General features: G+C 45.6%; 1 protein-coding gene across 3 annotated transcripts; it reads right to left on the bottom strand.

Annotated features, from left to right (window-relative positions):
* Nucleotides 1-1,252: 1,252 nt before the first annotated feature.
* LOC123124557 (uncharacterized) lies at nucleotides 1,253-2,695 on the bottom strand. Of its 3 annotated transcripts, none has more exons than XM_044545147.1 (3): nucleotides 1,675-2,695; nucleotides 1,501-1,549; nucleotides 1,253-1,392 (listed from the first exon to the last, which is right to left on the bottom strand). In XM_044545147.1, the coding sequence occupies exon 1, from the start codon at nucleotides 2,688-2,690 to the stop codon at nucleotides 1,770-1,772; it is 921 nt and encodes a 306-aa protein (XP_044401082.1). In that variant the 5' UTR covers nucleotides 2,691-2,695; the 3' UTR covers nucleotides 1,253-1,392; nucleotides 1,501-1,549; nucleotides 1,675-1,769. The 3 variants fall into 3 exon arrangements, with proteins under 3 accessions (XP_044401082.1, XP_044401080.1, XP_044401081.1); XM_044545145.1 differs by having other exon boundaries at nucleotides 1,501-1,554; nucleotides 1,675-2,693; XM_044545146.1 differs by having other exon boundaries at nucleotides 1,256-1,549.
* Between the last annotated feature and the right edge of the window lie 10,667 nt (nucleotides 2,696-13,362).

Genomic DNA, 13,362 nt, shown 5'->3' with positions numbered 1-13,362 from the left:
ATTGGTATAAACAATACCGTAGTAATCATTAAATGCCCACAAGGAGCTTGAATTTTACCCACGATTCTCGCACAACATCACGAATATACAACAACTCGGTGATCATCGATACCACGGTGATCATTCCGGCGATCACAACCATGACCAACACTTGGTCTCAAACGGTGATCTTTCCGGCGATCACAACCAACTTATCTCATCATCGAACCGGGGTTGTCATTAATGAAGTTATTATTAATATTCTTGACTCACGGTGTGACCGACATGAACTGGGCCCTTATCCGCGGGCACGGCTATCGATAGATTTAATATACACTCTGCAGAGGTTAGTACACTGTACCCACACTACGGAACCCATGGCCTCGCATTCCCATTCGGGTGGACCAACGGCGTTCCGACAAAACCGATCTACTGCCATGACACTCTCCCGGCCACTCTGACTCACTCCCCACTGGGCTAGTCCTGGGTGGCCCCGTGTCTACCAAAGACACAACGACCACCGTCGTGGCCAAAACGTCCCTCACGGGGATCGGATCCATAATAACAACAACGGGCACACAAGGTTATGTCCGCCTACCTGATCAGGGTAGCGTGCGCCCATAACCATCCCTCGTTGGAGGCACCGGCGAGAGGCACGACAATAGACCCAGTTAGGACCTTCCCATAAAGGTAAGCGTGGTTGCACTGGTCAGTTTCGATATGGTGGCACCATGACTCAGCCAACAGTTGTCCAGGTTCAATTAAATCCGGTTAAACTTGAATGCAATATGCCGAGCCATGATAAAATAACATGATGCATATACAAAGCATGAGCATGATATCAACATAAGCACGGGATGCAACATAACTATCCACCATATCAACTATGAATAATCTCCAACTGAACATGGCATAATGACGAGCATAAATATTACAAGTGCAACACTACTCATAGTATAACATGACCACTAGCATCAACCATAAATACCATGCAAGAACTCATCAATAACATTACCGAGTAACACTTAACCAACTAACAGCAAAGGAACAACGCATATTAACAGTACTCGATAACCGACGTTAGTCATGCACCGAAGAACATGACCAACCCAACATGTACTACTATCAAGTATGGTAATATGAAAGTAATACTAGCAACTAGTAGGGCATGCTAACCAGGTGCATAACAACATAGCAAGCAAGTAAGCACTAACCCAGAAGCATTACCGAAACAACGATAATCATGTTTTAAACAAGCCATCATTTAATAAATATTCAAGTTGAAAACCATGGCTACTGCATGACTACCATGCAAGTGGGTATTGTGGCTTGCCTGGGGATGAAGAAGGCACGGGGAAGAAGTGCGGTGAAGCCGCGAAAAGATTTGCCGGAAATAGTTCTTTCCCGGAGGGGCTGTTTATGTGCAAGGGCAAAAATGTCATTTATAGAATATTAACACAAGGTGGAAGTGTGGCCAACAGAATGGGCTCGACGAAACGAAAACGTGGGCTTTGGATTCACCTCATTTGGAGTTACGAGTAAAAAGTTGTGAGGTGAGGAAGTTCAGGGACTAATCTGCAAAAATATCATCACAAACAAGCCCCTGAGAGGATAAGGCAGAAGCAGATTTCGGCAAATATGCTTTCCAGAGAGGAAAGCGCATTTGCGCCCGAAGAACAAACGGAATACGTTTACCCAAAGAGGAAGCGCACTTCATACGATACGCTTTCTACAGATGAAAACGCAGACGGCCGAATACGTCTCCACTTGCCACGTCAGTGTCAGCGGGGTCAACCCCCCGGGTCACTGACTGGTGGGGCCGCGGGGTCCACGGGCTCGGTCAACTCCCTCCTCCCGCTCCTCCTCTTCTTCCCCCCGACGCGGGCGCAGAATAGAGGGAGGGGCGCCGGCGCTGGCCTAGCGGCTCCGGCCAACTCCGGCCAAGGGGAGGGCAACGGCGGGACCAGGGCAAGGCGCCGCACCCACATGGACCAGCTGGGGACGCCGAGAAGGGACTGCAAGGCGACGGTCGAAGACGGGGTGGACGTCGTCTCTGGTTGGCGTCGGGCACGGCCCGACGGGCGCTCCGGCGACGAGCCGAGGGCCAGGGTGGTCTTGCGGGAGTGGAGGAGGAGTTCTAGAGTGGAAAAGAGGAGGGGAGGGGCTCTGCCTAGCTCAAATTTGAGCGAGGCCCGATGGCGGCAATGGCGGACAGAGGAGTGGAACGGGAGCTCCTCGAGCTCGGTTTGGTGGTCGGGGCGGCGTAGAGGACTTCGGTGAGGAGGCTGGTGAGGTTGAATGGCTCGGGGAAGGCCTATATATAGCCGGGGCGATGAGGGGAGGCTGCAGACGCGTGGCCGTGGCTCGGGTGTCGCCGCAGGGATCCGGCCAACGTTCTGGCGACGGCCAGCGATCACGGGAGGGCGTGGGAACACGACGAGGGGGAGTGCAGACGAGCTACAGAGGTGTATAGGGAAGGAGGGGCCGAGGGCGCAGAGGAGAAGCGGCCACGGTGCCATTAAAGCTCGGTCGGCCACAGTGCGTCCGTGGGCGCGCGGCGACGAGAGCTGACGGAGGGGATGATGGAGGGGGAAGTGGCTCCAGGAGGACGGCGACGACGCGGTAAAACGGTGAGACATGCTCAAGAGCGCGAAGACGACGAGAGGGAGAGGGGCCCAAGCAAGAATCCATCCTGGACGCGGCCATGGCATGCCAGAGAGGTGGTGACCGCGTGAGCTGGCGAGGAGAAAGTGCCAAAGGCTTGCAAACGTTGTCTAGTGCGTAGTTCATCCAGGGGAGGTTTCAACTGAGGTTGTAGTTTGGTGAAAAGAGCTCCAGTTGAATGGTAATTAACCTCTGAAGTTTACTGCAGTAAACTTGGATGAGAACTGCTAATCAACAGGAAGGAGTTTGGAAGCAATGGAGTTGTGTGGTAGGTTTAGGGTAAGAAGGACTTTCACCCTGGTAACTTGGAGAGGATTAGGATCAAGATTTAATGTAGTTGTTTAACAACCACATAAACTGGTCCAGAAACTAGATTAGGATGATGCACTCACATGGAGTGTCAAATTGAGCTCAAATTGGGCAAGGCAGAGTCATTTGGTCCTATGAAGATGCTCAAAAAGTCTCATACCAATTGGCCAAGCCAAACTGGTACTTGCTTCACAAACATCTCCTCTGGACAGCAACTTGCAAAAATTCTAGAGGAATAATGGCTTTATGAACCATGCCCAAAATGGGTGGAGGTAGGTTATATGGATAATAGAAGGCCTAGAAAAATTGGCAGCCATAATGGAGCAAGATAAAATATACTTGCTTCACAAGCTGAAATTTTGGACAGAATCAAAGAATTGAAGGTGAGCTCACATGGAGGCATGAAAAGAGCTCTACTTTGGTGGAGAGCTATGATATGACGATATGAGGGATCATGCAAAATGGCAACTCATTTGGATATGCCTAGCTTGCTCCTCCTTCACAAAGCTTCTTTCTGGATAGAAACTTTGGAAAATCATAATTAAATTATTACTAGGCAAATGAGGTTGCATTTTGGCATGTGGCAATGATATGGACAGGAAAATGTGTCCAAGGAGTTTGAGGTCAATTGGGAAAAGGAAAATAGCACTTGCTTCACAATGTGCCATTTAGGGTAGAATAGGAAATGAATTATTTGAGCATGATGATAAACATGACAAATGAAATATTTTGCCATATTTGAGAAACATATGACCCAAACAATTTGTGAGAATTATTTGGGAATTTTAGGAGTGATGTAAATAAAGGTTGCTTCACAACCTAGGGCAATTTGAGTTATCCCTTTAATAGAAAAGGAATATTCCCAGTGAAAAGAATATTGGGATTTGGGCTAGGATGAAAATGACAGGGTCTAGGGAAGAATTTGGGAATGGCAAGCCACTCTGGAAACAAAGAAGAGGGCATCTTCTTCAGTTTCCAGACCACATAGCCACGGAAAAAGGAAATCTCAGGCAAAAATCTCAGAAAAACAAAAGAAAAAGAAAGGGCCAAAAATCAGGCTGTTACACATGTCAAATACATATTCCTCCGACTATGAGATTATGAAACTCCCGGATACGGAGGAATACCTTGTGTGCTTTCAAACGTCACAATGTAACTGGGTGATCATAAAGATGCTCTACAGGTATCTCGGAAAATGTTTGTTGATTTGGCATAGATCGAGATTAGGATTTGTCACTCTGAGTATCAGAGAGGTATCTTTGGGCCCTCTCGGTAATACACATCATAAGAAGCCTTGCAAGTAAAGTGACTAATGAGTTAGTTGCAAGATGATGTATTATGGAACGAGTAAAGAGACTTGCCAGTAACGAGATTGAACTAGGTATGAACGGGCAAGTAACATACCGATGGAAAAAGAGAATTACGTATGTTGTCATAACGGTTCGATCAATAAAGATCTTCGTAGATTATGTCAGAATGCATATAGGCATCCAGGTTCCACTATTGGTTATTGATCGGAGATGTGTCTTGGTCATGTCTACATAGTTCTCAAACCTGTAGGGTCCGCACGCTTAACGTTCGTTGACGATATAGTGTTATATATTTTGGTGACCAAATGTTGTTCGGGGTCCCGAATGAGATCACAGACATGACGAGGAGTCTCAAAATGGTCGAGATTGATATATAGGACGATGGTATTTGGACACCGGAAGTGTTTTGGGACATACCAGGAAGGAATCAGGTCACCAGAAGGGGTTTCGGGCACCCCCTGGGAAGATATGGGTCGTATGGGCCAAAGGAGGGGACAGACCAGCCCACAAGGGGCCTGGCGCGCCCCTCCCATGGCTGTCCGACCCTATGGGGAAGGAAAGGGGAGGGGTGGCCCCTCTTGCCTTTCCCTCCTCAGGAGAGAAAGGAAAGGAGGGGGCGCCACCTCCTCCTTCCTTCCTCCCGCGCTTCAAATAAGGTAAGGAGGGGTGCGACTTGGGAGAGACCCCAAGTAGGATTCCTCCTACTTGGGCGACCCCCTTGGATGATCCTCCCTCCCTCCCACCTATATATATGTGGGATGGGGCGCCTAACACATAACAGAAAAGTGATTAGCCGTGTGCGGCGCCCCCCATCACCGTTTACACCCCCGGTCATATTTTCGTAGTGCTTAGGCAAAGCCATGCGGAGATCACTTCACCATCACCGTCACCATGCTATCGTGCTGACAAAACTCATCCACTACCTCTCCGTCTTGCTGGATCAAGAAGGCGGTGGACGTCATCAAGCTGAACGTGTGATGAACGCGGAGGTGTTGTATGTTTGGTGCTCGATCGGTTGGAACGCAAAGAAGTTTGACTACATCAAACACGTTGTCAAACGCTTCCGCTTACGGTCTATGAGGGTATGTAGACACACTCTCCCATCTCGTGGCTATGCATCTCCTTGATAGATCTTACGTGTGCGTAGATTTTTTTTGTTTTCCATGCAATGTTTTCCAACTGTGGTATCAGAGCTAGGTCTATGCTTAGATGATATGCATGAGTAGAACACAAAGAGTTGTGGGCGGTGATAGTCATACTGCTTACCACTGCTACTTCTTGAGTTTTCATTGGTTTTTCCCTTGAAGAGGAAAGGGTGATGCAGCAAAGTAGAGAAGTATTTCCCTCAGTTAAGAACCAAGGTATCAATCTAGTAGGAGAAGAACGCGCAAATCACCAATACCTACACAAACAATCAAACACTTGCACCCAACGTGATCAAGGGGTTGTCAATCCCTTCACAGTCACTTGCAAAGGTGAGATTGATAGAGATAGATAAATAAAACTAAACAAAAGATAAACTTTTTGGGTTTTTGGTTTATAGATATGAAAATAAAGATTGCAAAATAGTATATCGGAAATTAATATGATGGAAAATAGACCCGGGGGCCATAGGATTCACTAGAGACTTCTCTCATGAAGGCAAATAATACGGTGGGTGAACAAATTACTATCGAGCAATTGATAGAAAAGCGCAAAGTTATGACAATATCCAAGGCAATGATTATGCAATATAGGCATCATGTCCGTGTCAAGTAGACCGACTCCTGCATGGATCTACTACTATTACTCCACACATCGACCGCTATCCAGCATGCATCTAGAGTATTAAGTTCATAAAGAACGGAGTAACGCCTTAAGTAAGATGACATGATGTAGAGGAATAAACTCATGCAATATGATATAAACCCCATCTTTTTATCCTCGATGGCAACAATACAATACATGCCTCGCTACTCCTACTTTTTCACTAGGTGAGGACACCGCAAGATTGAACCCAAAGCTAAGCACCTCTCCCATTGCAAGAAAAACCTATCTAGTTGGCCAAACCAAACCGATAGTTCGAAGAGAAATACAAAGATACCAAATCATGCATACAAGAATACAGAGAAGATTCAAATAATATTCATAGATAAGCTGATCATAAATCCACAATTCGACGGATCTCGACAAACACACCGCAAAAGACGATTACATCATATAGATCTCCAAGAACATCGAGGAGAACATGGTATTGAGAATCAAACAGAGAGAAGAAGCCATCTAGCTGCTAGCTATGGAACCGTAGGTCTGTGGCACTACAAAAAAAGTACACTTCCGTGATGATACGTGTTTGTCACAGTAGGTCACGTTTTCTGTCATGCATGTACATCCATGACAAATTTATGACAGAATCAAGATAGTCATACCTGTGCTGTCGTAGAAGTGTTCCATGACATTACCAAAATTATCATCACGGAAGTGTCCACTTCCATGACGATAAATCGCGCGTCACAAAAGTGCTTTCGTCAAGGGTGACCAACACGTGGCATCCGCCGTAACGGAACGCCATTAAGCTATCGGGTCCGGTTTTGGATCCGATAACCCATTAACAGCCCAGACCAATGGGGATTTTCCACGTGTAAAATCATCATTGGCTGTAGGAAACACGTGTCAGCTCCGTGTTGGCACAGGTGTCACTCATCCAATGGGCGAGATGCGCCTATGATATGTTGACACGTGGACCGGCCCAAAAGTGGCCCATTAAGTTTAAATGGGCCGGCCCAACTAAAGGCCCACAAGATTTTGCGGACCATAATGGGTCGGCCCAACTAAACGCCCACAAGATTTTGCGGGCCATAATGGGCCAGCCCAGGTAAAGGCCCACAAGATTTTTGCGGGCCATAATGGGCCGGCCCAGGTGAAGGCCCACAAGAATTTTGTGGACCATAATGGGCTGGCCCAGCTAAAGGCCCATGAGATTTCGCCGACATTAATGGGCCGGCCCAGCTGTAGGACCACAAGATTTTGAGGACCCTAGTAGGCCGGCCCATTAACTGGCTGCCATGTTTTGGGCCAAATGCCGGCCCATATTTGATCCGGTCCATTAATGGCCTGCCACGTTCCGGGCCTAATAATGGCCCATATGAGATCCGGCCCATTAAAAGCCTACCACGTTCTGGGCCAAATTACAGCCCAGATTAGGTCCGGCCCTTTCAGAGGCTTTGGGCTAAATTATGGCCCATATCAGATCCGGCCCGTCAACTCGACGCTATGCTTTTGGGCCCACTTGCTAAAGGCCCATTTAGTAATTCGGCCTGATATTAGTTTCGGCCTGTTAAGGGCCCGTTTAACATTTCGGCCCTATATTAATTTTGGCCTGTTAAAAACCCATCATATAGTTGGGCCTAACTATGGCCCGGTTTGCATCCGGCGTGCTCGCAGCCGATAATCTGATTGGGCCAAACAAGGACCGAGACAATTTTGGCCTGTTATAAGCCCATGATTTGATTGGCACATTCATGGGCCGGGGTCTATTTCGGCCTGCTGCCAGCCCGTGAGCTGTTCGGCACGTTTCAGGCCCAACCTACTTTTCAGCCTCCTACAGGCCCATTGAGTTTTCTTGGGAAAATAGTCCGGCGGTTTACTCGGCCTATTAAAGGACCGAATCTACTAGTGGGCCAGTTTACATTTAGGCCTGTTAATGGACCAAGATGATGGGGCCCATGATGCGGATCATACATGGTGATTTGCATGACGGCCCGATTATGTACCGTAATTTTACGGTTTGGCCGGTTTACTGCGAAGACAGGATATATATACAGTAAAATAACTGCAGCATTGTGAATAAGAAAAAAACCTAGACTATACAATAAAGAAATTACGGCATATTACATCCACTAGGCATCAAAGTTCGGCACTATGATAATAAAGCACAAGCAGACAACAGATTACATACACTGGGCATCAAAGATCGCCACCAGTGCAACTAAACACGCCGACAAAATAATATACAAAACCGACATCACTTCAATAGAGTTCAAGAAAGGTTAGCCCTGCTCGGGAGCTGCAGCGCAAGCAGCTGAGCAAGCTGGTGAGACTGCACTTTTTTGACACTTATATCCTCCTCACTCTGAAAGATAAACAAGCAGACAGATGACAGGTTTTGCACATATAAGTATCAGTGCTGACTATTCATCACATTTCTTACTGACGAATAAAGTGACACAGTTTAAAATAGCATTAACACAATATGGTATTGTTCAGATCAAGACATGGCAGGAAATGACATTGTGAAGGAGTTGGCAGCTTCACGACACCACTGGATCACAGATCAAGAACTCATAAGTATCAATGGTTAGTGTGCTGTCAATTTATCCCATTTCAGATTGGCAAAATAAGATCACTTGCTCTGTATAGTTTAATTTACATGGTATGAAGAAGGAACTTGGTTGTACAACTGAAAACTTAAATTGAGAAGGACAAACTTTTGATTATGAACTGGAGTACATAATAAACTTTAAACATGCAATTTGATGCAAACACCAAAAATAAACAGCTATTGCAGTCATACCTAACCAAATATACACAACAAAGTTTGAAGGCTTGAGAAGGACAAACTTACATTATTGGTGAAGGCAGGCTCTATAAAGCCCTTGTCCATGCTGATGGGGGGGGGGCAATTCAAGAAGTTTACCACAGAATCTTCTTCATAAGCATTGCCTTTATTCTACATTTTGTTAAGAGTAAATATAGATGTGACAATATAAGAAAAAAAGGAGAATATTTAAGATAAGATGAAGAGTGATGCTACATAACCAAGTAGCTATAAATGTAAGTACAGCGATACAGGCAAAAGGTACAGCCAAGAGCAATGCAGAGCTAAACTTCTTCAGTACCATCGGTGTTATCCAACCTTATGGTAAGAGTAAATATAGATCTTATGTGTAGAAAATGAAGGGCAAAGGAAAATAAGCTGCAGAGTGATGGTACATGAATAACTACCTGTCAATATAAGTACACTGATAAAGGACAGCAGGTACTTACAAGAACATGCAGAGCTAAAAAAATTCATTGGCATTGGATATATTCTACACTAATGTAACCATTCATACAGATCAGATAATTTGGAGCGAACAATTGATAAGCAAGCTATCATGCATACTGCTGTCACATAATGAACCAGGTATGTATGCAAGTACAGTGAAACACGACAACAGGTACTAACAAGAGCGAAGCAGCGGGCAGCATATTTGCGATATCATGTCGTTCTTTTCAAACCGAAATTCTTTTTCGAGCAGATTTCCTGCAAAAAAGATCTGTAAGGCACGTGCGAAAAATTAGAAGTTCAAATTGTCATGCGATATCATAGACAGTAACTCATCCTCGGAACGAGACTAGTGCATAACAAGGTTTCCATTCAATGTCTTCTAAATTTAGCACAGGAGACTTCACCAAAAATTCGTTTATAGACTTGCCATCAAAGTGTGATTTCCTCAGGTAACACCAATACTACTGCAATGCTTCCTTGAAAAGCGCAAGCAAGCTTTGCTCGTCATGACTATCTAGATTGACCCTCGCCTACTTACAACAATGTAATGTAAATCATTGATGTGTTCAATCAGCAGAAAACAGGAAAAATAATCACCATGAATAATAGCACTTACACGTAAGTGGGACAGGAAGATGTGAAAATAGTGTTTGTCTTCACTATAATCTTCCAATGATGGGAATATATGCATGTAGTCCCTAACAACATTGAAAGCATTGTCTTTTAAACTAGGAATAATTGGAATGGGGTTCCAATCTGCAGGAATTGGCCGTCTCTGCAGTTGGGATAGGTCTTCGGCTGGTGGACTTGCTGTACTTTTTGCTGGAGTGGGATTTTTCTGTGGTACGACTGGTGCTATGGCAACTGAAATTGGCATACCTTTTGCTGGAGTGCAGGCCCTGTGTGGTGGGGCTAGTGGTGTGGCCAGTGAAGTATGGGTACAGTCTGCTGGAGTCGGTCCTACGTTTTGTGTCACTAGTTGTACAGCCAATATAAGTGGGGTGCTGTCTGATTTCTCCGGCACAACCACGTTTTTCAAGGACTTTGCTGGTGCTCCTTCAGGTTCGGCAATCATCCTCTTCCTTTTTGATGTCTGATGCACAAGAACAACATTTGAGTGGAAAAACATGGTATGATGACAGATGGAATATGTATTGATAATGGATGGGCATGGCATCTCGACATATATGATGAGTAAACTAAGCAGATGGCAGTGCAACAAAGTAGAAGAAATGCAAGACAACATATGCAAGATACGTGCAATCAATAAAACCTTGCCAAATTAGAGCAGGCACCTTGATGGGTGAACATGACAGGCCATCTGCCTTTGACTCCTCGAGGTTAGAATAGTCATTAGGATCATATTCTGAACAAAAATCTACAGGTGGGGAGCGTATGAGTTTCATTGCATCCAGAATGGCACTCAATGCCTTGTTGCCAATTTTGTAAGTCATTGCAGTGTTCCACAATATTCTTCTGATGCGCGGATTCTGATATTCACTGTAATTACGTATAATATCTGAGAACCATGAAAACATAAATAGTTGTGACTTTATCTTTGTAATGCAGAGGATATTCTAATATAGGGGCGCCCCTGTAAACACTTGTGTGCTATCACTGGATTCTGATGAGAGAGTTCATGTGTGCTGTAATATGGTGCATGCATTTATATAATCTGGCAGAAGTACACAAAAAATAGGCTCCAGAAGTAAGGATGGTTGGCAGATGATAGGTTCAAAATATACTGTATAGAGAGTTTATTGCCAAACCATGATAACAAGAGCACACAACAACTAGGCAGATCATAGTGTACATAAAAGGGGTACACCATAACCACGATATATAAATCGGGAAAGTGGAACTGGCTTGAAAATACGGTGTTGTATTGCCGCTAGTAATTGAAAGCCTGTCGATCAAGTACATGCCAGCTCTATCAGCTGTTGACTGCAGATGTCCCTGCTCCCCTTCCTGACAAGGAACATACTATACATACTAAATACAGAATAACAAAAGAGGAACATGTTAAAGAACAGAAGAGGAAGCATATTCTTGAGGTTCCGCTTAATTGCATACAATGTTGGTTGCCCACTCATGATGAATCACAGCGCCCAAAGAAATGCAATTCCATGTTGTCTCTCTATGTGTGGCAATTTTGAACAAGAGTCATTAGGATCATATTCTGAACAAGAGTCAACAGGTGGGGAGAGTATGAGTTTCATTGCATCCAAAATGGCACTCAATGCCTTGGAGCCAATTTTGTAAGTCATTGCGGTGTTTAGCTTCAAGAGTGGACTGCTGCTAGTGCGACACAAAGCAGCTACACAGATCATAGTGTAGATATAACAGGAAAACCATAAGCATCTGAGTAAAATCAGCAAAGTGGAACTTGCTGGAATATATGTGCTAGTATTGCCGGTACGGCTAGAAAGGCTTCGGATACCAGCTCTCTTCAACTGAAGGTGTGGTACTGTTAATATTAGTGTAACTCTCAAAGGCGACACAGCTCCCCGCATTTCCTTGCTATTCTTATAGGATTCAAGTGGGCGGGCCACTACAAATCCTATTCCCATGTTTACAAAATCCTATGAATCAAAGAGGCCCGACGAGTTCAAAGTGTCCATACCAATCGACCGTATAGACCTCTACACTGCAAATGTCCCTGCTCATCTTCACTACAAGGAACATACTGTACTACTATCATACTCCCTCCGTTCCAAAATATAAGTCTTGGTAGAGATTTCCACTATGGATCACATAAAGATGTATCCAGATACATTTTAGAGTGTAGATTCACTCATTTTGCTCCATATGTAGTCCATGGTGGAATCTATACAAAGACTTGTATTTAGGAACGGAGAGAGTACTTATTAAAGAAGAACGGAAGAGGAACATGCTAAAGAAGAGAAAGCAGATTTTGGATAATAAAATATTCGTTGCGCAATGCCCACACATGATGAACCAGAGCGCATTAAGAAAGCAACTCCCTGCTATCTCTCTATATGTGGTGCACGTGCTTTTTCGAAAGTAAAGTAGGAACATTAGCTGCCCAATTAAATGTTATCTGTTTTAGTAATATCAGCATCATATCAGATTCGTATTTGAGCAACAAGTTTGGAATTATGAGTGGCACGTTGTTTAGCTTGATGGATTCAGGAGCAGTGCTAAGCAGGTACGATGATGGTACTGAATATAAAGGCATGTCTGCATTTGGGTCAGTCGACCATTTCAGGCGGTTGGATGAAGATCCTACATCTCCTAACCCTTCTTCTTCCTCGTCTCTGATTCTTCCCATACAGAACACCGCACGGGCCGCCGGCCGGACCATCGCCCCCCATCGCCTGTGTTCCTTCGCCACCCCCACCCCCGCCCCCACCCGCGTCGAGTTTTCTTCATTCGGCGAGGCCCCACCACAGCCCCCCCCAACCAAAGTCCCCACCCGAGCCCCTTCGTTCGCACCGGCGAACTCCAGCGAGCTCTGAAAAATCGACTGACCCAATTTTGAAATTTAGTCTACTGTGATTTAACTAGTGTGGAATATAAAAGGGGAAAACCATAAGCATTGGGAGTATAGTGTTGAGCGTGCCATGGCGGATCTGAAGGTGCAAACCGGACAAAGGCAACTTCGCAACCAATGTTTGCTCTCAACTAGGAAGTATGTGATGGACAAGAAATCAGAGTAAAGTAGTGGCGATCTATTTTCTTGCTGCGATAAATAAGTTGAGCAGATACGAAAGAGTACCGCCTCTGGTGCGGCGCCGTGTATGCATCTGCTGAGAATTTGACGGTGCTGCAGTAGTGATGGCTATCGGCGGCGTGGAAGCAGATCTAGGAGGGTAGACGGTGGCGGCGGGGCGCGGTGGACGAGACGGCCGTAGGAGCGGCGCCGGCAAGGTGGACGACGTCGGGGATGAAGCGAGAGGACGGGATGCAAGGATCCCGGTCCGAAGCCGTGGATGAGAGAGGCCGATCTCTTGTAATGGACGACGGCGTCGGGGTATCAGCTCCGGCATGGTGGAGGAGGACGGCGGTGGATGGGGTGGCGGACGGAGGAGGCTGGGGTGGAGAGGGTGT

This window comes from Triticum aestivum, chromosome 5D, assembly GCF_018294505.1.
Source record: "Triticum aestivum cultivar Chinese Spring chromosome 5D, IWGSC CS RefSeq v2.1, whole genome shotgun sequence".
Classification (NCBI taxonomy): domain Eukaryota; kingdom Viridiplantae; phylum Streptophyta; class Magnoliopsida; order Poales; family Poaceae; genus Triticum; species Triticum aestivum.
This window is presented reverse-complemented; position numbering and strand designations above follow the sequence as displayed.

Bases quoted from the DNA above. Each gene is read 5' to 3' on its own strand.
- LOC123124557 (XM_044545147.1), bottom strand. From the start codon at position 2,690: ATGCCATGGCCGCGTCCAGGATGGATTCTTGCTTGGGCCCCTCTCCCT.